The sequence below is a fragment of the Phaenicophaeus curvirostris genome, chromosome 14 (genome assembly GCF_032191515.1).
Source record: "Phaenicophaeus curvirostris isolate KB17595 chromosome 14, BPBGC_Pcur_1.0, whole genome shotgun sequence".
Classification (NCBI taxonomy): domain Eukaryota; kingdom Metazoa; phylum Chordata; class Aves; order Cuculiformes; family Cuculidae; genus Phaenicophaeus; species Phaenicophaeus curvirostris.
The window spans coordinates 12,569,126-12,594,022 of NC_091405.1; the positions used below are offsets into that span (position 1 = coordinate 12,569,126).

Here is a 24,897-nt window from a genome sequence, read left to right on the forward strand (position 1 = left end):
ACGGCTGCAGCTCCTGGGCCCCCAGCAACTCAGCACCCACAGCTCAGGCACCGCGCACAGCTCGGGGCTCAAGTGCCAATGCCCGGGGCCCCCGGGTGGCATGAGCCCCCCTGTCTGTGGTAGAAGCAGGTGCCCCAAGTCACACCGGAGCCACGCCTGTATATCAAATTCCCAGGGTAAGAAGCCCCATGGCAAGAAGCCCCATGGCTGATGAAGGCTCCTCTTGGGGATACAGGAGCAGGTGCCCCAGTAAGCAGGGAGAGCATAGTGCAGTAGGTAGATATTTATTGGTGTAGAGAGGGGATTACAGGATAACAAACACTGCAGAGGTGACCAGAGCACAAGCTGGGACAGAGCTGCTCTCCCTCGATCCCTCTCAGCAGCAGCACCAAGCATGCTTCCCACCAGTAAGGATTCTCCTCTGCTGTCCCACCACAGGGCACCTCCCCGACCTCAAGCAGGACATGGAGCCACAAAGAGCAGGGCTGCCACCCCCTAACCACAGAGGGAGGGTGTGGACAGGGCCTGGGACATCACTGCCCCCAGCTCCTCTCTGCACTCATCGGGGCAACCAAGCAGAGCCAGAGCCAGCTGTGCCCATACAGCTCCACAGCAGTGCCAGCCTGTCCTGAGGTGGAGCAGGGCTCCAGCATCATCCACAGAGCCAAAAGGAACCCCGACTGGTGTGGTTTTGACAGCAAACTCCAAGCCCTAGGGCTTCCCTCAACCAGCTTCTGGAGCCCTTTCAAGCTGCAGGGCAGGAGGGAGACTGATAAGAGCAGTTTCTGAGGACAGGGCAAGGCTGCACAAGTGCAAAAGCTCCTGGAGATGGGAACAGCACGCTCTGCAAGTGCTCTGCCTCTGCCCTCGTGTTCTCACAGGCTCCATCTCAGTCCTGGTCACGGCTGCTCCATCTCTCCTAGGTCCAGGCTAGCTACAGGGGGATGCAGGGATTGCACAGCAGCACAGGCTACCTAACAAAATCACACTCGAACTAAACCTCACAGAACAATGCTGACTAGGAGGCGTGCAGAGCACTGACAGAGGATGCCCAGCCACAGCAGACCTGATGTTCCTCTGCAGCCATGGGAACCCCCTGGAGGTAGCAACCCCCCAGCTGGTGCTTGCTCTGCAATCGTAAGCGCATACAGCAGATGAGCACAGTAACACAGAGACTATTGGATACACCACAGGAGGTGCTCCTCCTGTGACACAGGGCCAAGCCTGTGCCACTGGTCCCTCTGGACCCCTCACAGCACACACAACTCAAGCTTCAGCTTGTGAATAATTTAACTAGCAACTGTACAGTTTCCTCATCTGAGCCAGTTCCACAGATGGGACACCCGTGGAGCCTGGGATAACTTGGAGTTAGACAGGGATCCCTCTGCACTCCAGGAGCAGGAGGGTCGGAGAGGAGCACAGCAGGGTTAGAAGATGGGAATGTAGTTGTCAATCTTGGTCCTGTGCCGCTGGGCGATGCACTCTGCAATCCATACAATGTTGCGGCATTCCTGCTCCTTCAGCTTCACAAAGGCATAGAAGACTCCAAAGTGGAACTGGTTGAGGAAGGCCAGCTTGTTTAGCTTCACCTAGGGAAAGCCCAGAGGAGGACACGTCACTTGTCAATCTGGGATTGGAGAAGCTGGTCCAGGCAAGCTGGAGCAGCTTGTGAGATCTCATGACTCTCCAACAGCCAAGAGGCTCAATTCAGGGATCCTGCTCTGCATCTCTCGGTCCTCAGGGCAGCTCTAACCTACAGGTACGGCTCAGAACAGGCTCCAGCATTTGAAGGGAGAAGTATTTGTACCCTCAGGTAGTGGTGCAAATCTTTCTTTCCCACATAATTACAGTCTGGTTTTGCTATTGATGGACCAAATATCCACCTGCAGCCTCAGATTTGCCTCCTGCACTGCTCTCATCTGTCTGGGTGAGAACACGCGCTAAGCACCACCCTGGGTTCCCACTCCCTCACTGGAGCAGAGGGCTAGAGCATTGCCTTTTCCTTCTCCCAAACTCTGTTCATCCACAGCACTGCTGCCCTGAGCTTCGCAAATGGCAGAGGCAGGCACATGCCGAGAAGTGCCTGGGGGCTCACTCACCTCATGCTCAAAGAACCTGTCTTCAAGGGTCTTGTCTCCAGGGTTGCTGCCAGCCCCTTCAAACAGCAGCTTGTACTCCTGCAGGAAGACATCACAAGAGGATATACCCAAAGCCCAAGGTCCCCCAAGTTCAGCAGCATTTCTGGGCCCTGTAGAGCAGACACCTCAGCCATCATGGTCAGCAGAGGACACAGAGAAGCCAAGAGTCTGCCCTCTGTGCACATGAACACCAGCAAGGGGAAAACACCAAGTCTGCACTGCACCCATTGCTGAATGTAATACCCAGAGAGGCAGAGAAAGCCTTTCTTTCACCTGTGAGCTTGTCAAGCCGCACACCCTATCCAGGATCCAGGCACGGACCCCTCCATGTACAGATCAAAGTGTTCAAGCCAGGCCTCTGTGCCCACAAATGTCGGCACATGCCCCAGCTGCTCCAGCAAGGGGACACTGAGCTGTGACTCCAACAGCCCCCAGCCACGCACAAAAGCAGCTTAAGCGACTCGGACACATCCAAGTACATTCTCCCACGTCAGTGTCTCCCCTGCAACCAAACCAGAGCCAAGTGTCCTACTAGGGCTGGATTTGTGGCACACCACTTCTCATTGAAGACAGGTTTTCCTTGCGTCCAGCCAAAGAGACAGTCATTGCTGCCACACCAACAACTCAAAAGTTTGGTGGTGGGGGCAGTCCTCACACCCTGGGACAGCGTGCATAAGACATGCCTGGTCTCCTTATCACAATGACAGCCACAACGAATAAGCCAATAGCATCCCTGGTGCAAGAGCTCCAGCAAGCCTTCTCCACCCCAGCGAAACAGAGCACAGGGCCAGCGGCAGCAACTGAAATTCAGGCTCCCCACCCCAGGCTGTCAGTCCACAAGTTCCCTCGATCCCTAAAAAGCAGTGATCCAGTGCAGGTCCTCACACCAGCCCCCAAAGCCCTCACCCAAAGCACTCACCGGGTAGTAGTCAGCAACATTTTTGACTTGTTCGTAGTCATCCGCTCTGGCCAGCTGAGCCAGGCCCTCAGGGTAGAGCTTGCCACAGTGTGGGAACAGCTTTGCTCGGTCCTCTTTGGACAGCTCAGTACCAAATGAGTTAATGGTGATAATGAAGGCCCTCCGGTCAGCTTCAAACTGTGGGAGAAAAGCGGTTTGCTTTGGGATGCAGCATCTTTGCCAGAGGCCAGCAGACATCAACGCTGCTCTGAACAGAACCACATCAGAAGGCAGGATGCGTGAGCTGCCTGGGACACCTGCAGCCAGTGCTCAGCCGAGGGCAGGCTGCACGCGCAGCTCCCAGTGTGCCCAGCAGCTGATGCCTGGGGAGGTGTCAGGTGAGGAAATCCCCACCCCAGGCACAAGTCAAATCACTAAGCAAAACCCTGCCCAGGTCAAGGAGGCGCTCTCACCTCCCGCTCCTGAGCCCTGTACATCCCACAGCTGCTCTTGGCATGGAGACGAGCCGTGCCTCGAACAGCTATGGTTGTTCTCCTGCTCAGTATCTATGTGAGAGGATGGAGATGTTGCCATAAAGGCAAACCAAACCTATTCAAAGTCACATGCAGGCAGTGTTTTCCTAGGCCTTCCAGCGAGCAGGCAGAGCGTGCACGGGGATGCTGAAGAACAGCAGCCTCGATGCTGGCAGGCAAGCAGGGCCTGAGCACAGAGCAATGAATACCATGGAAGTACCATCCAGCTATGGGGGTTTCCAGACCTACCTCCAGGATCGGGCACATGGCATCTGCTGTGGTACCTCCCAGCACCTTGCAGAACTTGTAGAAAGATTCCAGGTAAGCCTGGAAGAGAGAGGGCACATGAGCACTCTTCTACATAGCTTCATCTATGGCCCCACATGGCCATTCAGTAGGAGAGAAAGAGCAAGCAGGGATGCTCCCAGACACTTCGTAACACAACACGACCACTCTCACCCTGTGTGAACTTGGAGGCCAAGCCCACACAAGGGTCAGTGCGTCTTCCAGGAGCCAGAGACGTGAAGGGTTGTGGTTGGGTTTGTTCAAGTGACTGCATGAGTTTACTGTGGGCAAGATCCCCAGGCAGCAAGGTTAAAGCTTAATTTGCTCCTCCGAGTTGTCTAACTCCAAAGCATTTGCTGAAGTCTCACATGGTTTCCTGACCCAGCTCTGGCCTCCACAAATATGCCAAGCCACACAACTGTAGCTGCAAGACCCACGTTCAGAAAGTACCGCTGTGTAAGCAGAGTCAGGAGATGAGACAGGACATCTGTGAAGGAAACTAGCCATCCTCTGTAATTCTCTTTTCACACTGCAGCCGCTTGGTCTCCATCCCAACCAGAGCCTTGCAGAAAACATACACGGCAAGGCACAGCCTCGCTGCCTCCAGGAAACGTAATCCTTTGTGGAGATGTACAGTAATCCAGCTGGAAGATGACTGTATCTCCCAGGGGGAGCCCATGAAGGCAGTGCATGGCTAAAAGTGCTGTTCAGCAAAAACTTTCTCAGAAGAAGCCATCATGTGATAAAAGACCTCCCTGGACAGAGCACTGCAACCAGAATCGCTTAGAACGGATGGAATAAAATGATGCTGAGACATCACAACTCCATGACTGAAGATGGCTCAAGAATGGATGTGTTGGATACCCTCAGCCTCTGTGCTAGGAAAGCACCTGGATTACTCTGTTCTGTAAATATTTGTCACCAAACAGTGCAAGAGGGCCCTGCCGGGTAAGCATCACACATCAAAGAAACATCTCAAGCGCTTGCCACTGCTCAAATGCAGGAGAGCACAGAGCATTGGTCTGCAGTTACCACAGGAGCAAGGACACAGAAAAAAGAGTTGGCTTGAAGCTGACGGAAGAGGGAACCTGGCTAAGAGGCTTACTCACTACCTCTGCCCTTCTTAGAGTTCACACACAAACTTCAGGCTTTAGAAGCAGAATTAGGTGAACTCAAATATCCAGCACTGAATGAGGATCCAGTATCACAGACACCATGGAACACAGAGTGTGGAACAGCTGCATTGGGTACCCTCTCCTATGGGCACCTCCACAGACAACAGCAGAAACTCTCTAGTGTCCTGAAACCCTTATTCCAGAAGTGGTAGTCTCCTGGCGTTTAGTAAACCTTAATGGAGTTTGACTTCCATGAACCCACTGATTTTCCCTCTACCAACTCACTTGTCTTTCACCTCCAGCCTGAAGGGAGACTGGTGGCCAGTCCATACACACTGACTTTTCAAACACTATCTGTGGTTACCACCACAGCTTGGATTCACCTCCCTTACAAGTGAAGAATCTCAACCTATTTTGTAGTTTCCCATACAGAAGTCGTTGTACCCAAACCTTTAAACATACTCTCCTTCGCAGCTTCTCCTATTCTGCTTCTCATAATCAGAGATAAGAGAAGAGAGGAATGAGACAGGTTTCAGGACAAACACACTCCAGACGTGCGCAGCACCACAGTGATATTTGTGCCATTCTCTTCTACTGTTAGGAATAGATTACTTTGTAGAGAGACACTTGCTTAGGTCAATCATAACTCAAGATTTCATTTAATAGTAGAAAGGAACAAGGAGACCCTCTGTACAAAGAGTTAGCACTACCTCCTTACCTCTACCATGTAGCACTCTAAGCCGGCTGCTTACTTTTAACCTCTGCTCCCCATCTTAACCATGTTTCCACTTAAGAACCTTCTTACTTTATAATTGCTAACAAGAAACCTTTGTAATTGTTTCCCTCCTATGAATCCTGCTCAAACCTTGTATCTACATGCTTGCGGATTCCTTCAAAAAAATCTCCAGTAGTTCTGCCTTCCCATGCCAACTTCTCCTGGATGCAGGCATCCATCCCAGGCACCTACTTGCTCTGTTCCTCAGAGAAGCTCAGTACAGATTTCAGACATGATTTTAATCCCCTCATTTGCCTAGGAAGACCCTTCACATTGTATTATACGTTTTCCAGTCCTTGGGGAGAGAGGTGGCTTCAAGCATGAGTCTGTAAGCAGCAGCTACCTCTTTTAACCACAATTTGTTACTGACAGAGCCCCTGTGTTTCCCAGGGGCTGCTCCTTAGCAAGAACCAGTCCCAGGGATACTCAGGATACCAGGCATCTATGCTTCAGTCTAGGGGTAAGAAGAGCAGAATGCAAAGAAGTATCAGGCCTCAAAAAGAGATGGGAAAGGAAGCAGCAGCTGAAACCCAAGAAGAACACCCCCAACCTGTTTGCCCTGCACTCAACTCTGCTCCCTGCCTTCTCCCCCATCTCAGCACAGAGCTGTGCCCCTGCAAGGGTGCAGGTATTTATGCGTACAGGCAAACCTCCCCCATTAGAGCAAAAGACCAGTACACGCCAGAGGCCACACACAGCTCGGCATGACTAGTGATGTGCAGCTCTTTCTCCCCTCCATTTGCCTTCTTCCCTTCACGCCTGATCTGTTCTCTGCCACCCTAACAGGCCACGGGTTCCTTGGGAAGCAGAGGTCACACTAACTGCAGGCTGGCTGTGACCAGCCAAAACAAGGTTGGCAGATACAATCTGCATCCCACCCTTAATCCAGAGAGCCGAGATGGAGCGATAGCCACAGCCTGCACATAAACACATGCTTTGATACCGCCAGCTAAAACCAGACAGGACCTGCAGAGGAGACAAGTTTCCCATGCAGGCTCAGTATAAGGAGATCCTGAGCCCCTCCACATCCCTGTGCCTGCAGGGCTCCTCCACCTTGGCTGCACCTTTTACACTGCTCTACCAAGAGCACCAAACCCCAACCGCAGCCACCAAAGGCTTGAGCAGACTGTCGGGAGGCTCTTTTGAAAGAGCTCAAGAAAGAGAGCCAAGCCCATGGAAGTCCTTCAGCCAAGTTTAAGATCAAGCCATTTCAGCTCTTTGAATGCTATTAACTACATATCTAAACTTGTGCGGTTAAGGAGCAGTCTTCTTCTGCCTGCCTGGGCCTGAGAAAATTCATACAAAGGCAGCACCTCTAAAAATCTCTTGTACAGACTCCTGACAGCTCCAAAGTCACTGCCAAGCTCTGGTGCCCTGACTCTGCAGAGCTGGGTGATCAGATGGCAGGCTCTTCCAAGAGCACCACCTTTACTCCACAGCAGATACAACTAGTTCTTGGTCACGTTCACTCTATCACCAGTCCAGGAAGGAATATTGAGAGAAAGCAGATTTATCTTTAAATCTACTCTAAGAGGAAAACACCCTCTCCCTTTTGGCTGAAGAAAGCCAGCCTAAGTTGGAGCTCCTGACCCAAGACAGAGCTACCATCATGCTAGGAATGAATAGGGAAGTTAACATCTCCGTCCCCTCTCGGAGACTCATTTACCTTATACAGTGTGTTTCGAATTATTTCAATGTTCATTTCATCCAGGTCCTGTTCAGATATGCAGTCTTGGAAGAAAGCAGCTGAAACAGAACCACAGACAGTTAGTGCTGCCCTAACCAGACCCGTGCCCAGCACTTTCCAGAGTCCTCAACAATACCAGGCAGAAGCACACAGTCTGTTGAGCTTGTCCCTCCTAGGCCTGGCCGTTATCTTCAGGAGCCACCAAATTGCCATGACCCAAAACCTCCAGCTCCACTACGGTTCCCCAGGCCACGGGGATTTCTGGGGCTCTCATACCAGCCTATGCTCAGCAGAAATTCTCAGCTCTAGCCCCAAGCATCAGTGCCAGAGCACCTGCATTTAAAAATAAGCAAAACTCGAACTGTTCCCAGATGCACGCGCTCAAGAGGCGCAGCTTCCCAGAGGCACTCAGCCAGCTTCCAAATTGCCTGCTACAGCCTGGCAGCAGTGCCTAAGCACCTGTGAGACAGCAGCAGTGAGTCCTGAGGAAGGTAGCACTGTGCTTCTCCTTCATCCTCCAATGTCTCAGTTGGATTAAGAAGGCATAAGGATGCCTCAGCTCCTACAGCCCATGACTCTCCATGGCTGGAGTCAGGAGCCGTTTGCCCTGGGCAGGCCTATCAGTCCCATTTTCCACTTCTTCTAAGGCCTTTTATTTCTCCAGCTGAGGTGAGCAACAGGAGAGAGAATGAACTAGTGTATTTGAGTAAGCTCAGCCTTACGTACTTTGCCAAAGTATCTCTGGGAGGGAGCTGGAAAAGTTGTTGCCACTGAAAGAACACACATTTCAGACCTGACGCAGGGTACTAAAAGCTGGAGACGAGTCTTGTACATCCAGCATAACGTAAAGCTGTTGTACCACTCACTTGTTAGCAAGAACACAACAGAGTCCACTGACAGGACTTTTATGACTTCTTCAACTCTCACTCAGCAACCAATGTTGCTGAATTTGCTACAAAGAGAAATATGATCTTTCTCAGTTTATGCAGTCCAGCTGTGGGTAAAGGACACTGCACTCACCCGCAAACTGGCTGGTGCTCTGCTTTGTGTGACAAACCAGGTATGATGCAGTCTAACACCTCTGGCACGTATGACTTTTATAGCATGAGCTCCTTGGCATGGACAGCAGCCACACCGCAGGTTTAGAGTCCTCAACAGGGGCTAAACCCTCCAGAGGTTTCTTTGCAACAACATCAGAGACCGATGCCACGTAGCAGGACAAGCGCTGCTCCCTACAGCTGGCAAAAACGTAAACAGAGTGTGCCAGGACTGGTTTTCACTGCAGGACCCGCTGGCCAGCCTAGATAGCTAAGCAGTGGCTACTTTAGAGTAGCAGAGGAATGAGAACACAGCTATTTCAGTTCTTGGCCCTCCAATATCCCAAATTAAGCTAACAGCAAGTCTTATTTTGCCCTGCTAACCTATGAAAGCCATTTGGGGTTAGGCATTCCTACCAAGCCACATAGCTACTCAAGTACTTTTAGGAGATAGAGCTGCTGTTTCTTTGTGTGTGGTCACTGGAAAGAGTGCAAGTTAAACAACTGGAGCCTGCATGCCTGCTTGTTTAGGCAACACAGCTACTGCCCATGTTCTCCTGCTGAAGAAATGCCACACTAGATGGTACAGGGCCTCAAGGGCATGGCCAGGGCAAAGCGCTGAGGACCTCAGCCTAGCCAGGGCAGAAGCAGGCAAAGCTCATTCATGCACAAATGCATGAATGCAAGAGACAAAGACCCTCATCTGCTAGCCACGTTCTCCAGAACCACCTCACCACTGTAAGGAGGCATTTTCACTCCATACGCAGCTGGAAGTCTTAAGGTCTCTGAGAACAAATCTCTTTGAAATACTTGGTTCCAGCTTATTCGCAAAATGTGAAGGTTCCAGCTTACTTGCGAGGAGGATTTCCTTCCCACACATCATCTCTACAGCAGGCTCGACCCAGCTGCACACAGAGCCTCAGTTCTCCTGCTGCATTGCTGTCCTACCTTGCAACCCAGATCTAGACATGTTTTTCCCCCCTTGCTGGGCTTTAGGCTCTACCTGGCAGATCATCTTCCATGAGAAGTACTTCATTTGCCCCATTATTACACAGAGCATTTGCAAAAGTCTCAGAAACAACTTCTTCTACCAAAGACAACATGTTGATTTAAAGTGTTTCATTTTTCTAGCAGCCCCAAAAGAATGATTAGTCACTGACACAGGCGTACCTTGGCGCTTTTCTTTCCCATAGATGCTTACCTAGAAAGTTTCCAGTGTCTAACCCTCCTACTACTGCAAAAAGACTTTCCTAGTTTCTCCAGAACCACTTCCTACACCTTTTATCTTTAAAGAACGTATATCTGTTGATAAGACACTTGGGTTTAGTGTCATGCACCTCCTGGTCAAGGCTCGTAGACGTGAGACAGTATAAACCAGCGCAGGATCCTGCTAATGAACTTAAAAAGGTTTTTGGAGAGGTTTCCCCCACCACCCTTGCTGGTAGGGGTTTTTTTGATATGTAAAGAGCTTTCCTTGATCTAGAGCTTATTTTATCAGTCTTGGAACAAGAACGGGCATGTGCAGAACTCTGTAACTATCTACAAAACTTGCCTACAAGAAATTGCCTGATGGGTCAAACTGAAAGAGATGGAAATCAAGTGACTCACTCAGGCAGCAGACCCATAGCCCTTCTCTAGGGAAGCACATGTACCATGTGTCCCGTGACAATTATTACAAGGATCACGTTGCCCAAGGCCTTTCAAACTTTCTCGCTTCTCCCTCATTTTAGGTGACAATTCCCAGAAGAGCTGGTAAACAGACATATGTGGCAAATCAGATCCAGCTCGAGCTGCACTGCCATGACAGCTCAAGGCCTGGCTCACACAAACCCAATTCTCCAGCACTCTGCACTACCAGTGTGCTGGTTTGGACATTTGTTGGAGCGTACAGAGAGCCAGCTGGTCCCTCACAGGAAAAACTGGCACAGGACAGACATAAACCTGAACTCAAGCCCAGTCACCACAGGTGGAAGAGCCACAGCTGTAGGTTAGCAACCACTCTGTCTTCCAGGAGCACAACTTTGACTTAGCTGGACCTAGTGAGGCTGAGGGAGAAAGGGACATCTGCTCCACACAGAGCTGAGAGGTATTTTGAAAGGCTCCGCTCACCCAGGGGAGTGTCCACCAGGATTGCATTGTAGAGCTCTGCAGGCGTCTGAGCAATGTTCACGGCTTCCATCTGCTCGAAACTTCCCAGAGGATGGCACTTGGGCACCAGCTCGGAGATTGAACGCTGGTGCAGGGTCCCAGTGATGAGCAGAATGACGTTGTCAATCATGTAGCTGTACCTGGAAGAGCGCAAGAGGAAGCCAATTACAACACAAATACTACAAGAACCAGCACCTAGCACCAAAGAGATAGACATCTTCAGTCCCTGAAAACACCTCCAGAAAGATGGACCCTTCCCATGACGAATTAGTAAGGCATCTCCTTAACATCTCCACATCACGCCAACCTAGCAAAAGGGAGTCAAGATGCACCCTTCCTATGACAAACTAGCAAGGCATCTCCTTATCATGCCAGCCTAGGAAAAGGGAGTCAAATATAGCCCAGGCTGTGATTTATGCTACAGCTGAACCACACCACCTGAGCACCTCCTACCTACCATTGAAGAGTATTAGATTGGAAGGGACCTCTGGAGGTCTCTGGCCCATTATCCTGCTCTAAGCACATCCAGCTCCAGCTGCTCAGGGCTTTTTCCAGCTGAATTTTGAATTATTTGCAACAATGCATATATCTCAACTTTGCTGGGGCTCTGATCCAGTGTCTGATCACGCTCACAACCAAGTTTTTTTCCTAGCAGCTACTCAGAATTTCCCTTGTGGCCATCTGTCTACTGCCTTCCATCCTAACCCCACACACCTCCAGGAGGAGCCTGGCTCCAGTTTCCCCACATCCTCCCACAAGGTAGCTGGGAACAGTTGTCTTTCCAGCATCCCCACCGCTCTTCTCGCATTGCCACGCTCTGCACGTGCAAAAGCAGACGTGATAAGACAGCAGCAAAGGGGAATCTGCAGACAGCCTGACTAGACCTCAGCTTCATGGCCAGCAGCACTGCTCCGTCTCGCCAAGACTAGGGAGAAAGGGTCACGTTTCTGCAGCCTCGCTCCCTTCCAAAAACAACAGGGTTGGCAGATTTGGCACAACCTTCATTCACGCTCTCATAAAACTACACACAAGGTTTTTCACACCTCTGCCATCAAAAGCCCCGCACTATTTTACATTAGCCCATACCATGGCATCCCTAGCCAAGTTCTCCGCTTACGTTACACAGGATTAGTAGGTTCAGTCTTTGGCACCGCAGTAATGGGGCATTCAATCTGGAACCACAGCACTCAGCACAAGTTCCACCAACACAAGCTCTTTGTGGCCCTTCTCTCCAGTATGTCCATGTTTCTCTTGCACGCAGGAACCAGAACCGGGCACAACATTCCAGAAGAGGCCTCCACCAGGTGCCAAGTAACAGAGAAAGATCACCTCACAGTCCAGCCAGAGAAAGGAGACACAACTGGCCTGGAGGCTGGGAATACAAGGAAAGGGTGGTGACCTTCTCCAAGCAGAAGGTCCAAGCAAGGAATCGAGGCAGCATGTAAGTACACAGAGTTGAGAGGAAGTGTCTGCAGCAAGAACAGGAGCGGTGCTCTACACACTTTCATGACCAGCTGAGCCATAGGACAACAAAGCTGAGAATCTGAAAAATACCAAACAAGATAAGGCTTTTCGTTCAGTTAGAGGAGGACACCTCTGCAAATGTCCCTCAGCAGCACAAGGAAGGGGCACAGATGCCAGAAGAGCAGGATATTTGGGATTTTACACTCCCTTGCTCTCACTGCTAGAGCTCTAACTCTAAAACGTTAGGTGATGGAAAAGACCTGAAGACGCTCCTTGACAGAAGCTGCTCAAAAACAATGGGATCAGGCCTGAACTAGAATAGCAGAAGGAGCTGTGCGCATCTGGAGCTCTGTTAAGGTTCAGGCTTCCCACGTGTACTTGCGTACTGAAGAAAGGGAGCTTAAGGCGAGCACACTGGGACTGGGGAACGGGCAGGGACAGCAAGGCGCAGCACACATTTGCCAGGCACTGGGATGCTGCTGGTCTTTGTATTTCCAAGCTAGCAGGAAGGACATGGTGCAACCCTTTTACCCTTTGAAACACATCAAGGGCAGGCAAGCAAAGCCAGTTACAGGCAGATTTCGCCAGTTTTTACTAGATGGCCTTATTGCCTCTCAAATATGCTCAACAGGCACATCCACGAACAAATCCACACCTTAGTTCCTCAAACAGGTGCTGCTTTTTCCTCCACACTGCAGGGCTGGGTCACACACCTCCTGGCCCAAGTAATTTTGCACAGAGCCCTTCTGTGTTTGCAGTCTACCTTTTGAGGGATGTTCAATCTAGAACCAGGGCAATCAGCACAAGCTTCATGTACCAGGAAACTTCCTTTTGCCCTTTAATCTGCAGTGTTGTTATCCTCCCTTCTGTTTGTGCGACTCTCACCATGGAGATGATAGCAATCTCCAGGACAGCAAGAAGGGCCTGTTTACGAGAACGGAGGGCAAGTTCCTCACAGTAAGCAGGTGGTTCATGGTAAATACAAGCATCTGCACCCTCACACAGATGCATCTCCATAAGGTGTGCCAGACCGAGGACACGGCAAATCATTTCCCAGCTCCACCATCTGCCCCTAAACACATGGAAGTTTGCTTAGTGCAGCACAGTAGCTTTCAGGAAAGACCATACGCAGGAATACTCTCACCAAAGTAAGACAACAACACAGGACCAAACCAAATCCATTTCTTTAACTCAGCCTGCAATGAAGGAACAGGCATGGATATATGGTCACGGCCTGGTCCACTAGCACACCTCCTTCCTATTCTCAGCTTACCAGGGACCTTTCTCTCAAAGGTATTTGCAGCTCGCAAGGAGCCTAGCCAAAGTCAACCATACACCAGGAAATGCAGGAGAGTGCCTGGAGACCCTTCTGTTTGCAGGTCTTCAGAGGAGCTTTGCTCCTGGCTTACTGCAGCCACACTGACTGCATCCATGCTCTCCCAGTGCAGCCCAGCATGAAAGCCACAGCCAGGTTTGGGGAGAGCAGCCCAAGTCTCATCCTTTCCACACATAAGAAGCTCCTGCTTTCAGACTGATGGTCCCAGGAAAGACAACCCATCCAGCTTCCACTGCCAGAGGGCCAAGCATGGCTCTTCTCATTTCATTTATATCCCTCAACTTGCTCATTTCCTTCAGGCAAGTCTAGGGAAATGAAGTCTACAGATCAAAGGCCAAGCGGCAACTTTTAGAAAGTGTGCTTTGCCCATCAAGACTATTTAAATCTCGCTGTCAGAGAAGGATTCATCCCTGAAGGAAGAGGAATTACCATAAGCAAGATAGAGGTGAAATTACTCATTCAAATTTCTACTGCAACAGCATTTCAAACCTTTAGGATAACAAGAGAGCTGCAGCAGGACAAAGGCTCTAAATCAACTACAGAAAGTGGCACAGGGTGGCAGGGCTTTAATGAAGTGGTAAAATGACACCTGATCTCAAGCTCCCTACCTTGCCTCCATGAAGAACACAGCAAAACTCCACTGGACAAGAGCACGCTTTACACTCCTGCTTTGAGCTGCTACCTGCCCACAGAGGGAGATGGACACAACAAGAACGGATGTTGAGTCAGAGTTTCACATGCACGGTTATGCCCTGCCTTGCTCTTCCTCTCACCCACTGGAGCAAGGTGGGGTGTATTCCAGAAATTCACATTCACAGAAATACAATTTTAGATGATACCGAGAAGTATCAGTAACGTCTCATACAAGAGGAGATTTTTTTATGAAAGGATAGAAAGGTGTCAGCAAGTATAGAAATATCATCCACAGCAGGAGAGAGATGTTGCCTTACAGCTTCCGGAACTCAAAGCCCACTGGGGTCAGCTTCTTTGCTCCTCCAGCAAAACCCACTTCAGCACAAGTTACCCTGGGTGACACATAAAGCCAGGCTAGGATCACAGAACGCCAGGTTGGAAGGGACCTCAGGGATCTTCTGGTCCAATTTTTCAGCTAATACATAGTTAAATGAGATGGCCCAGAACCCTGCCAAGCTGAGCTTTGGAAGTATCCAGGGTAGAGAATAGGCCTAGAGAAGCCAAAAGGTGTGTGTGCTGGTGGGCGCAATGCTCTAGCAGCAGCAGGTCAGAGACATCACATGCTCTGATGGGTTTGGAAGGCTTGGTTGGACTGGCACAGCACACACCTCTGCAAGAAACCAAAGCAGTCAGGACCCAGAAGCTACCTTCTTGGATAGCCATCCATGGAGAGCTACCAAGCAGAATCGAGAAGGAAAGCACACATGCAAAAGCTGTGCACAGGTACTTTAGCAATGCGTGTTTTCCTCCTTTTGGAGTTACTTAAGTACAGCTACTGAAAAATGAGACATACAAGAAAAGATGGCAATGGCCCACTGAATATTGGCTTTTTAGCAGGGGAGCACATAAAATGAAAGCTTTTCACGTGAGGCATTTACAGCTTGGCCTGGATGCACTCAGGCACAGCCCTGCAAGGCAGCGACCCCAATACTTACTAGTCTAATCTAACAAGTCGTAGTCCTACAGCAAATAGGTTGGATTGTTATTGCTTTCTGCTCCAAGACACTAAAGAAACTGTAAACAATACTGCAAGTGGTCACAAAGCATGACTAATGACGGAACATGGCATGACCTGTGTTTCTCCAGGATCCTTCAAAAGCCTTGCCAAACTGCAGCTTTAACAGCTGCTCTGCAAGGGGTCATGAAGACAGCCCTCCATGTCAACAGCAGCCACCACATCAGTGGGCTGATGCAGAGTGCATAGCAGGAGAGAACCAGGCTGCGGCTTGGGGGTTTTGCTGGGATGGGTTATGCTATTGCATTGCTCGGGCAACTTTAGTGCTGTCCAAAACCAGCGTTAGACTTTAATGCAGGCTGATGCTAGCAAGGCAAAAGTCACTATGGGACTGCATTGGGCAGTTACTTCAATTACTGTAGAAGCATGTGTTTATTTTGGGATGAAAAAAGGAAATCTCCAGCAGGATCAGAGCAGCACTCTGAACTCAGCATGAATTCCAGAGACAGCTTTGAATGATGAAGTTGTTTTGACTATAGTCACTTTAGCATCTAGTGCTTCCTGCTTGCAGCTCATCCAGTTCTTGTACTCAGGGGCTGGAAGGAAGTAACCTAAGGAATATGTTTCAGGCTGGCTGTACTGCTGTTTCCTTGGGTTTGTGCAGAATTATACAGACCCATCTCTGTAGCCCATGGGGTTTGAGGCCTAAGCGAAGGTGCTGGGATGCAGAGCCACTTGTTACTCCTCTCTCCAGTTCTGACTGTAAGTAGCCATGGGAGAAAGCAACACAGACTTCAAAGCACAAGAGAGCAGTAGCTGACACCAAGAATAGTGCCCACAGTAGAGACACTTGTATGTGTGAGGTCATTACTAAATAATCACACAGCTGTCAACTGAAAAGGAAGGGGATGCTGCACATCAGGAAGCTCTTGCTGATTCACTGAGGTTGGTTCAAGTAATAAATGGCACATGAACTGAGTCAAATCCTTAAATCAGTTTTTCAGTTCAGACTAGAACACATCATACCAGCAGCTTCATGCCAGGAACAATTTTACCCCTCATCTGCAGCTGAAGCTTACTTAGGCAATCGAGGGAGCAGCAAGAGTAGAGGCAGAGTGTGATGGTCTCTACTCCAAGTGTGCTGATCTTTTCCTATCTTTGCACCATGTCTTTCCTAGAGTTACACCGATAAAACCCACACAAGTGGTTCATGGACCTGCCGAAGACAAAGCTTAGAATTTCATGGCTGACACCACAACCCGAGGGCATTCAGCCAATAAGCAGGTACCCTGCTAAACTTAAATCAACAAGATCATTTCACAGCAAAGACTTTCAGCTTCACAGTCCTAGAAAGGCTGTGGCAGTCTTTCAAATCCCAGTATCCAGGAACGTTCTCAGCATTAATCTATATTTAGCTGCATCTTCACATGATTTTTACCATCTTCCAGTGAGTCTAGGTCTCTTGGGACACTGACCTCAGTTTTCCAGTGGTATCATCCGGTATCTTAAAAGCAGTCACGCAGTGTTAGCTGCACTAAAGGCTAACAAGAAAAAAGCCAGACGAAGTACTTCTAATTTTGAGGCTTTATGACTATGACATTGTGCTCTAGATGAATACAAACCTCTTGAAACACCAAGAGATGTTTAGAAAACTTCACAGCATCATGCAAGAGTCTCTGGTTGCTTAAACTTGATGCCTCAAAGCTTGAGAGACACTAGGCTGGTACGCAAGGCTCAGTCCTGGCACCCTGCGCTGTGCTGAGCAGACTTCAATTCTAATTAAGTTTTAAATATTGACCAGAAACATCAAATCATGCTGCTTTGACACAGAGCAGCTGCAAAAGCTGAACTTGCATACTGTCTTCTTACCTTCCTTACATGTAAAGCACTGGCAAAACAAAAAAACCACAAATGTTCTAAGGATATAAAATCATATTAAAAGGCTGCATTATTCAAATTCATTGTCCCCCAAACTGCCTGAAGTAGCTGAGAAAGCTGAGTGATTTCAATTGCCTAAATGCCTTAACCGATGCTCAGTGAATGTGTGGTTTGGGCCTAGATAACGTGCAGAACATCACAGTGCACACAGATCTGTTGCCAGCAGAAGACAAGAAGAATCATCACCCAACTTGACATGCAGTAAACCATGTAACGTAGACACAAGATTTTGCTTGTCCTCTAAATATTGCTGTACTTCATAGTATTTACACAAAACTCTAAGTATCACCTTAGACTTCAAACTAGCAGTACAGAATGCATCTGGAGAGGGGGACTAGGACCCAAGATGCCCTCAAGAAGTCTTCAAAAGCAGTGTCCTTGGCCTCCAGGCCTTCTCTGGGCTGAACTTGCCAGTCTAGAGAACTGGGCTAAGCAAATCAATGGAAAAGTAAAAGGAAAATGCAGAGGGATTCAGCTTTAAACAAAGTCCCAGAAGATAGTTAAGCCCACACACTGTCTCTGGATGAAACAGCTTGGACACGGGTGTTACCAGAGGCAGGGCACTCCGACCTGATCACACACAGCTTGCATGCTAGAGCCCCTTCTCGGGGCTGCAGAGTTTCATTAAAGATTTATCTTTCTTAGTAAAACAGAGGGCTACATCTAGAGCTCTTCAGTAGAATTCTGCTGCATCTTTACTGCCACCCATGACAGCTTGCTAGCTCTTCTAGTCATTACCGTGGCTTGCTGTGCTTGCTAGGCACCAAGCTAACACCTTCCAAGAGATGAACAGTGCTGGTCAGTAGGCTGATAAATGAAGCGTTCTCCAGGCACTAGAGGTTTGGTGGAAAAAAAGCATCTCCTCAACATAACACACAGTGAAATCCACCTTTCAAAGATCCCCTTTCTTATGAGAACACCAGCAGTCACACCATTTAATATGAATTCCACTTAGGCATGCAACCCAGACCATTTTCAAAGACACTCGTTCTGGGAAATTGGTATGAGATCTGTATCCTTTGGGTAGAGGAGAACAGATGCAGTTCTGATGCCACCACCCACAGGATGCAAGTCTGTGATCATTTCCAGACCATTAGTTATATGCCCTCTTATTTTGAATATTGCATAATCCCTCCAAGAACCTGGCTTATCAGTTCAACTTTGTACTCCCTACAAACAGGGAAGCTCATAAAAACAAGCTCATAAACCTTTTACTGCAGGATCTCCAGCCACTACGGTAATTTTTGCTTCCCTATCCCACTGCCACCAAGAAGTCAACAACTAACTGAAAATAGTACAGTGCACTTAGGCGCAGCAGCAGTGGGAAAGATCCTTCAGATTGTTGCATTCACTCAAACTGTAAGTGTCTAATATACAGCATTTGGAGTTCTTTTTCCTTTTGCAAAAGAGACTTCAAAAGCATGCAGTCATATTTTGTAGCCTCTACAGTTATGCCAGGATGCACACTCCAGTATACTTAGAATAAAGACAGACAACTTCCTACTCCAGAGAACAGGATTATTGCTCTTCAGCTCAAGTAGCAATTGAAACAATTAGGCTCCACAAAAACCACTGCTGCAAGATCGAATTTGAACTCAAAGTCATGCAGCATAAACTAGATCTATCCAGTGCAGGGGAGAGGCAGAGAGGACTGGGTCAGGGAGAAGGTAATAAAGGGAAGAGTCAACTAAGAAAAGGCATGTACAAGGGGAAAAGGTACATGCAGCCTCATCAAAAACATCTTGTGACCACAGAAGCATACCGAAAGCCAAGCTCCCCAGGGCACAAAGAACCTGGTTCCCAGCCCCAGCAGACTGGTAAGGTAAAGACAAAAGACCTAGTCTGTCCTCTGACAATGGGCTCGATCATGGGTTTGGAAAATGTATTTAGAACTGTCTCCCTGTCAAACCTCATTCCTATGGTGGACTCAGTTTCCACAGAGTTACCAGCAGGTCCCCAACCTGCACACGAAACCAAACCCTTCTCTGCCCACGAGCTTGCTTCTCTCTCCTGGAAAAATACTGAAGCTGACAACTGGGTCACGCTAGAGTTACGAGCAACACCATGAATCACAGATAAAGAACTATATCTAAACTGTGTACAGGAACACTGGAAGGAAGAAGAGACAGGACATGGCACTGTGTCAGGCTAACACAAAGAACAAAGCCTTTACAGAAAGGCAGGACAGCACATCACCAAGAAGAACCTAAAACCCACTTCCATCGCACAAGTCAATATGTGCTTGTTGAATTCAGGAAGTGGGTTTTGCTGTTTCAAGTACACTTAATACCTGTTTGTCGCTGCCCTACAGAACATCGCTGCATTCCCTCAGCCAAACAGTCAATTGTTTGTCTTGGAGCAGCAATTAACAGGGAACTTGTGCCTATCAGTCAGAATCCACTATGGTCAGCTGAAAAAGACAGGGAAGTATCAGCAGTCTTCCAGAGAGGAGCTGCCTAGCGAGATACAGAGCTAACACATGTTTCAGAGCGACTGTGGTGGGCTTACAACAGGATGAGCTTTTCCTTGCCACCATACGCAGAGGTGGCAGAGGCCACCAACTACAGCCACCACTTGAAAAAAACAAAAGGAAAATCAGCCAACTTCCTCAATGTTTTGGTACTAACAACAGAACACTTGCCACAGAAGAGTTCCTGGAGAGGACTGGAGCCAGGAAAGAGGCAGCACGGTGCCAGGAGAGAAGTGCAACAGGACAAAAATCAGTGGTAACAAGAGACTTGGGGAATGCAGATCTTGCTTTGGGGTTGCTGCCTAGCTGCGTTGTTGGATCAGTTTTGCTTGTGTGCTTTTCAGCCCCGCGCTTTCCCTGAAGCCCAGGGGACAGGGTAACTGCTGCCCGCAGCCCTCGGTGCCCCTGGGGACAGGCAGCCGTGGGGCTGGAGCGCCACCTCCCGGGAGCGGGCATGGAGAGCACTCCGGGAACGCAGCTCCTCCTGTGCCCCACAGCCATCCCCTAGCTCCATCACCTTCCCATGTTCCCATCTGGTTCATGGACCGCTTCGAAGAGGCAACAGAAATGACACTGCGTAATCCCATGAGCGGATGAACAACGCGGCTCCTGGCAGGTTGGCTCTGGGAGCAAGCGGAGGGAATAGGGATTACAGCTGCTCCCAAGATCAGACAGCTCCCCACATCCTCTCAGTGTGCCCTGGGTCAAGATCTGAGCATCCTCCAAAAAAAAGCAACTCAGAGAGCACACCCGTGGATCAAATCGAAAGCACTCCCGAGTCCAGTGGGACATGCGTGAAGGAGAAAGCCTGGCTGTTGTTTAAACGCTTGATCCACCTCCTGGCACCAGCCCTCCAAACCCCGGCTGCTCTCAGCGAGATGATACCCACGCATCTAACAGCCCCTGATGGGCCTGACTTGTGTTATCCAGCATTTTGAAGAAGGTCAAAAGTGTAAGCACATACAAAGGCATCCGGCAGCAGTGAGTTTCAGAGCCGAACTGGACATGCCACAAAATATTTCCTTCCATTTTAAGCTAGACACACCTCCTACAATCCCCCTCACTTTTAAAAATCTGTTTACAGCCCAATGCCTCTCTAGAGTCCCATGAACTCAAGCCTTCCTCCTGCAGAAGCCAGTCCCGATAAAATTTTCCGTATGTTTCTACCATCTTCTATTTCAATTCAGCCTGTAAAGTTTAGCACATGGACACATTCAGCCGAGTACAGTTTCTTCTTCTGACCACCTGGTGCCTCGCTTGCCCCGAGCTGTCTAGCAGGAGCTGTCTTTACCGTTTCCTGCTCAAGTTTCATTAACTACCCTAAAAGAAAGGAGTGGGAAATAGTAGTGTTCAAAAAGCAAGATGAATCACGCCATCACACCTATCTGTGTGCCCAGCCAGAGTGGAAGATCAAGTGGCACCGGCTTGTCCCAGCATCACCCAGGACAGGCAGGATGACACAGCACCTCTGCTACTTCTACAGGCACAAGATCTCCAGCTCTGCCAACATCCTTCAGCCGACCATCTCTGTGATGCTGTCCACGCACAAGCCTGGGTTACACAAAGGCTACTGGCACGTGTATGCACTGGCAGACTCTGAACGAAGCCTTCTCCACTCCAGCTACTCGGGACACACGTGGGAAGCTTCACACTGTCAGCAGGGCAATAATCTCCCAAATCTTTTCTGCCCCCTGCCCCAAATCAAGACCTTCTACAACCCAAGAAACAGTTTCAGGGAACAAAACGCAGCCTGAAAGCCAAGAAGTCATATCTAGTCTACCCTCTTTTCTACTAGCCCCGTCACTAAATATGTTACAATTATCAACAAAAGATAATTGAGACTCATTAGGCAAAACCAGCACCATCTCCAAACTCCTTGTGTTTCACTGTCCTCATTCTTCTGTTTTAACTTGTCTGCAGTGTCATTAGACATTATTACAGCTTTCAATAAGCTACTAGTGACTCCCATGTTGGACTAGCTGAAGCTGGCAACATCTTCTCTATTTCATCAGTACTCCATTGCAGTGATTAGTGCAGCAGAACCACACCAAAAAACTACTAAATGCTTGGGCTCCATGGGCAAAAGGCTCTGCAACAGAGTGGAGATGCTTCATGTAGGAAAATAGCTTCTCTCCCAATTTATCTTCTGCCTTCCTCTAGGCAGCAAAGCAGACGGTGTCATTAAAACAAACCTTGTGAGTTGAGATGAGAAGAGATGAGATGAGAGTGAAGATAATTCAGGGAAGAAACATCCTGTGCTGAATGGGACCAATATATTCAAGAAGAGATTACACAGAAGGCAAGAGATACAGGGATCTGCACAGAATTTAGTTTTGCTATAGAGAACTCAGAGGCAGAAGCAGAACAAGATCAAAGTTAAATCAAGTTGAGGAAAACAGTTTTAGAGCTCAATCATTCAAACAGCTGGCAAGAACCAGCCTGGCCGATTACATGGGATGTTTAATGCCTTCTGCACAACTCGAGCTGGATGTGGTCACTGGATAAAGGTCAACAGGACTGGTGTAAGAGGAAACTGCATTTCCACAACCATTCACAGCTCTCCTACCAAGTCATGCAGTGTGTAATCAGGGCAGACATGGTCCGAGACCTTTCAGTTCATAGTTTCCACAAAACAGGTTTCAAAGTGAGACTATCATGGAACAGCAAAGTCTTAAAGTCTGCAAGATACATGTCCTGTCCAAGCTATTACCTTTAAACAGATACGACCGCAGCCCAAAGAAGAAACCATTGGTGACTACTGTGATACTTCCACAAGACTAAAGATTTCCATAAACCTGTAGGGCAGCTGAACAGCTGCGCAAATGAAGTGTACAAGTGAACACCCCATGGCAGAAGAAGCCTTTAACCATATAGTGATACTGTTTTGAGTCCTCCAGATACAACCAAAACAGTTTCATTCAAGATGATACAGAGAAAGCAGTAACTACAGGGCTGAGTGTGGAAAGCTGCTTGGAGAACGCTTATGTTTAGAGGAATACTAACATTTCAAATGTTGTTTGTGAACAGCTGGTACTCACGTGATGAAGTCCAGAAAACTTGCTAAGGGCTCATATGCATGGTTCCTCATGTGACGGAACTCCACCACCATCTTCTCCTTCAGCTTGTCGTCTATGACGGAGACGGTGAGCGGGGAGGCTTCGTTGGCCAGGAAGTTCCCATAGTCTGTGCTCTGGAGGTGCAGTTTCAAATCTGAAAAAGAAAGGATGATTCCACCCTACAGGGTTTGTGCTAGTTTGGAGGTTTTTTGAGCATACCCAAGAAAGCTGTTACTCAGCACTTCTCCAGGCATTCCCTTCTCCAATAGCTCACCTAGAAAAAAAGTAGGTGTTAAATCATACGCTTATATTTGTGCTCAGTTTTATCAAAGACAGTCCAAATGCACAAAAAGATTGGTGTATCAACACACCAGCCTTGCCCCATCTTAAGAGGAAACTGCGACACTACTACCTGTGTCACTGAGCACACACCTCTGCCAGCTGTGCACTGTGCTGATCAAGGTGGAAGCTAATGATTTTCCAGGAAGCATTTGCTAGAAATCTAGGAAAAAAAAGAAAAAAAAACAACTTAAGCACTTCCTGTAGCCAAACGGGCTATGGTAGCATGCTTCTCTGAAGCAATCACGATCAAGAACCTATCTGCAGCCATAAGCAAGTTTCCTCACGTATTAGTGATGTGGAGACATCAGAAAATCTTTCAAAGCCAAAAAGATACAAAGAGCAACCCTGAAATTATGAAGTATCTAGGTATCGCATTATCAAGTCAGTCCAATCAATCACACTGGTAAAGAGAAGCCCAGCATTAATAGGTAGAGAGGCGCTAGTGAAGAGGAAGGGCATTTAAATCCATCTCATATGGTAGGCAACCCCTGCCCAGGATGGAGGAACACGCTCTGAAGCCCTCCCCTCCTCCAGTTTCAAGTACAGGAAACCTTTGTTTCCTCTGTTACCCTTGCTGCAGGTCAGCTGCCCAACCAAGCTGCAGTCCTGGCCAGCGAGCAACCACAGCATGCTGAGCTCTGTCAAGATAAAAGCCCTATTTGAGCCAAAAGCATTTAAGCGTCTCTTTGGAAAAACTGAATCCAGAACTGAGGAACGTCATATAATCCTATTCCCCAAAGCTCTACTAGTTGCACTGGTACATAATGTTCATCTCTCTTCAGCCTCACCTCAGAGGGCCAGTAAGCCAAGCACCCTCCCAGGGATTCAAGACCTTTATGAGGAAAGGAGAGTAGCAGGAAGAGTTTAGTTAAACCAGATGTGAACACACTGTCCAGAGAAAACAAGAAAAAAGCCATTTCCCCCTGGGTTCTTTGAAGCAGGAGCACTGAGGCTGCCTTTCCCTTCCACTGAACTGTACCAGTCCTCAGCATTTACAGCACAAGCATCCACAGCACCGAGGTCAGAGCAAGGACTCAGCTTAGCTTGAAGAGTCTGATCTTCCAACACCGAGGCACAGGCACGAGCTGGAGAGCATCCTCCGCGCCAGGCTCCAAACTGCACTGTACGGTGTGATACCACCCTGAGCCCAAGGGATGGACGGGTCAAATGGCTTTCAAGCTGCCTTTAACTGCTTTGGGTCTAGCAAAGGTGGTCTTGACCCAGCATTTTTCAGTTACAAAGATGTCACCACTGCCAAGTCTCACAGGAAAGAGACAGTGGTTACAGAGAAGGGCAAAAAAGACCAGACTTGAATAGTGCTCAGTTTCTGTCATGTTTCCTGGCAGTTCACAGGTGTGTTTGGTGGTGCTCTTACTTTTAGTAAGGAATCCCAGATGCAGTAAGGAATCCCAGATGCAGCAGAGAGCTACTTGCCTACAACAGGAATCACTGCTGAAGCAAAGCAGAAACTTAACCTAGACCTCTGCTCCCCAGACTGTGCTGCAGCTAAACAGCTGGGGTTTATTCTAACAAAACATTATGAACTTCCAATCACACTTCCAAGCTGGGAAAACATTGTCTGGATAACTCAGACAACGGAGTTTTCAACATGAACTTTGCCACAAAATCAAACACCAGATCATGCCAAAGCTCAGAATTCCCCTCACGTCCACACAGCCTCCATCAGATTGATATGAACAGGAATTGCTTCCTAAATCCTGCAAAAAGCCCAGCTCATAGGAAGCACCCTGCATACAAAGAGTTCTCACCCCTCTGTTTCACAATTCCTTGATTTTTTGAAAGCTAAGATATAGTTACAGAGGGGAAATCTACTGAAATTATGTCTTAATGAGTTTCAGTCTCTTTGGGGAAGAATGGCTGGAAAACCACCTGGCGGAAAAGGACCTGGGGGTGCTGAACATGAGCTGCCAGTGGCCCAGGTGGCCAAGAAGGGCAACAGCATCCTGGCTTGGATCTGCCACGGGGTGGCCAGCAGGAGCTGGGAAGGGAAGTTGCCTCTGTACTCG

General features: G+C 48.7%; 1 protein-coding gene across 1 annotated transcript in view; it reads right to left on the reverse strand.

The window, feature by feature from the left end:
* Positions 1-268: 268 nt before the first annotated feature.
* Positions 269-24,897, reverse strand: part of ATP6V0D1 (ATPase H+ transporting V0 subunit d1) — a 33,006-nt gene continuing 8,377 nt past the window's right edge. The window contains exons 2-8 of the mRNA XM_069868215.1: positions 22,511-22,682; positions 10,578-10,756; positions 7,411-7,490; positions 3,819-3,896; positions 3,058-3,234; positions 2,100-2,177; positions 269-1,589 (exon numbers count right to left, since the gene is read on the reverse strand). Of these exons, the coding sequence (XP_069724316.1) occupies positions 1,428-1,589; positions 2,100-2,177; positions 3,058-3,234; positions 3,819-3,896; positions 7,411-7,490; positions 10,578-10,756; positions 22,511-22,682 (926 nt within the window). The 3' untranslated portion in view covers positions 269-1,427. The remainder of the gene's footprint in view (positions 1,590-2,099; positions 2,178-3,057; positions 3,235-3,818; positions 3,897-7,410; positions 7,491-10,577; positions 10,757-22,510; positions 22,683-24,897) is intronic.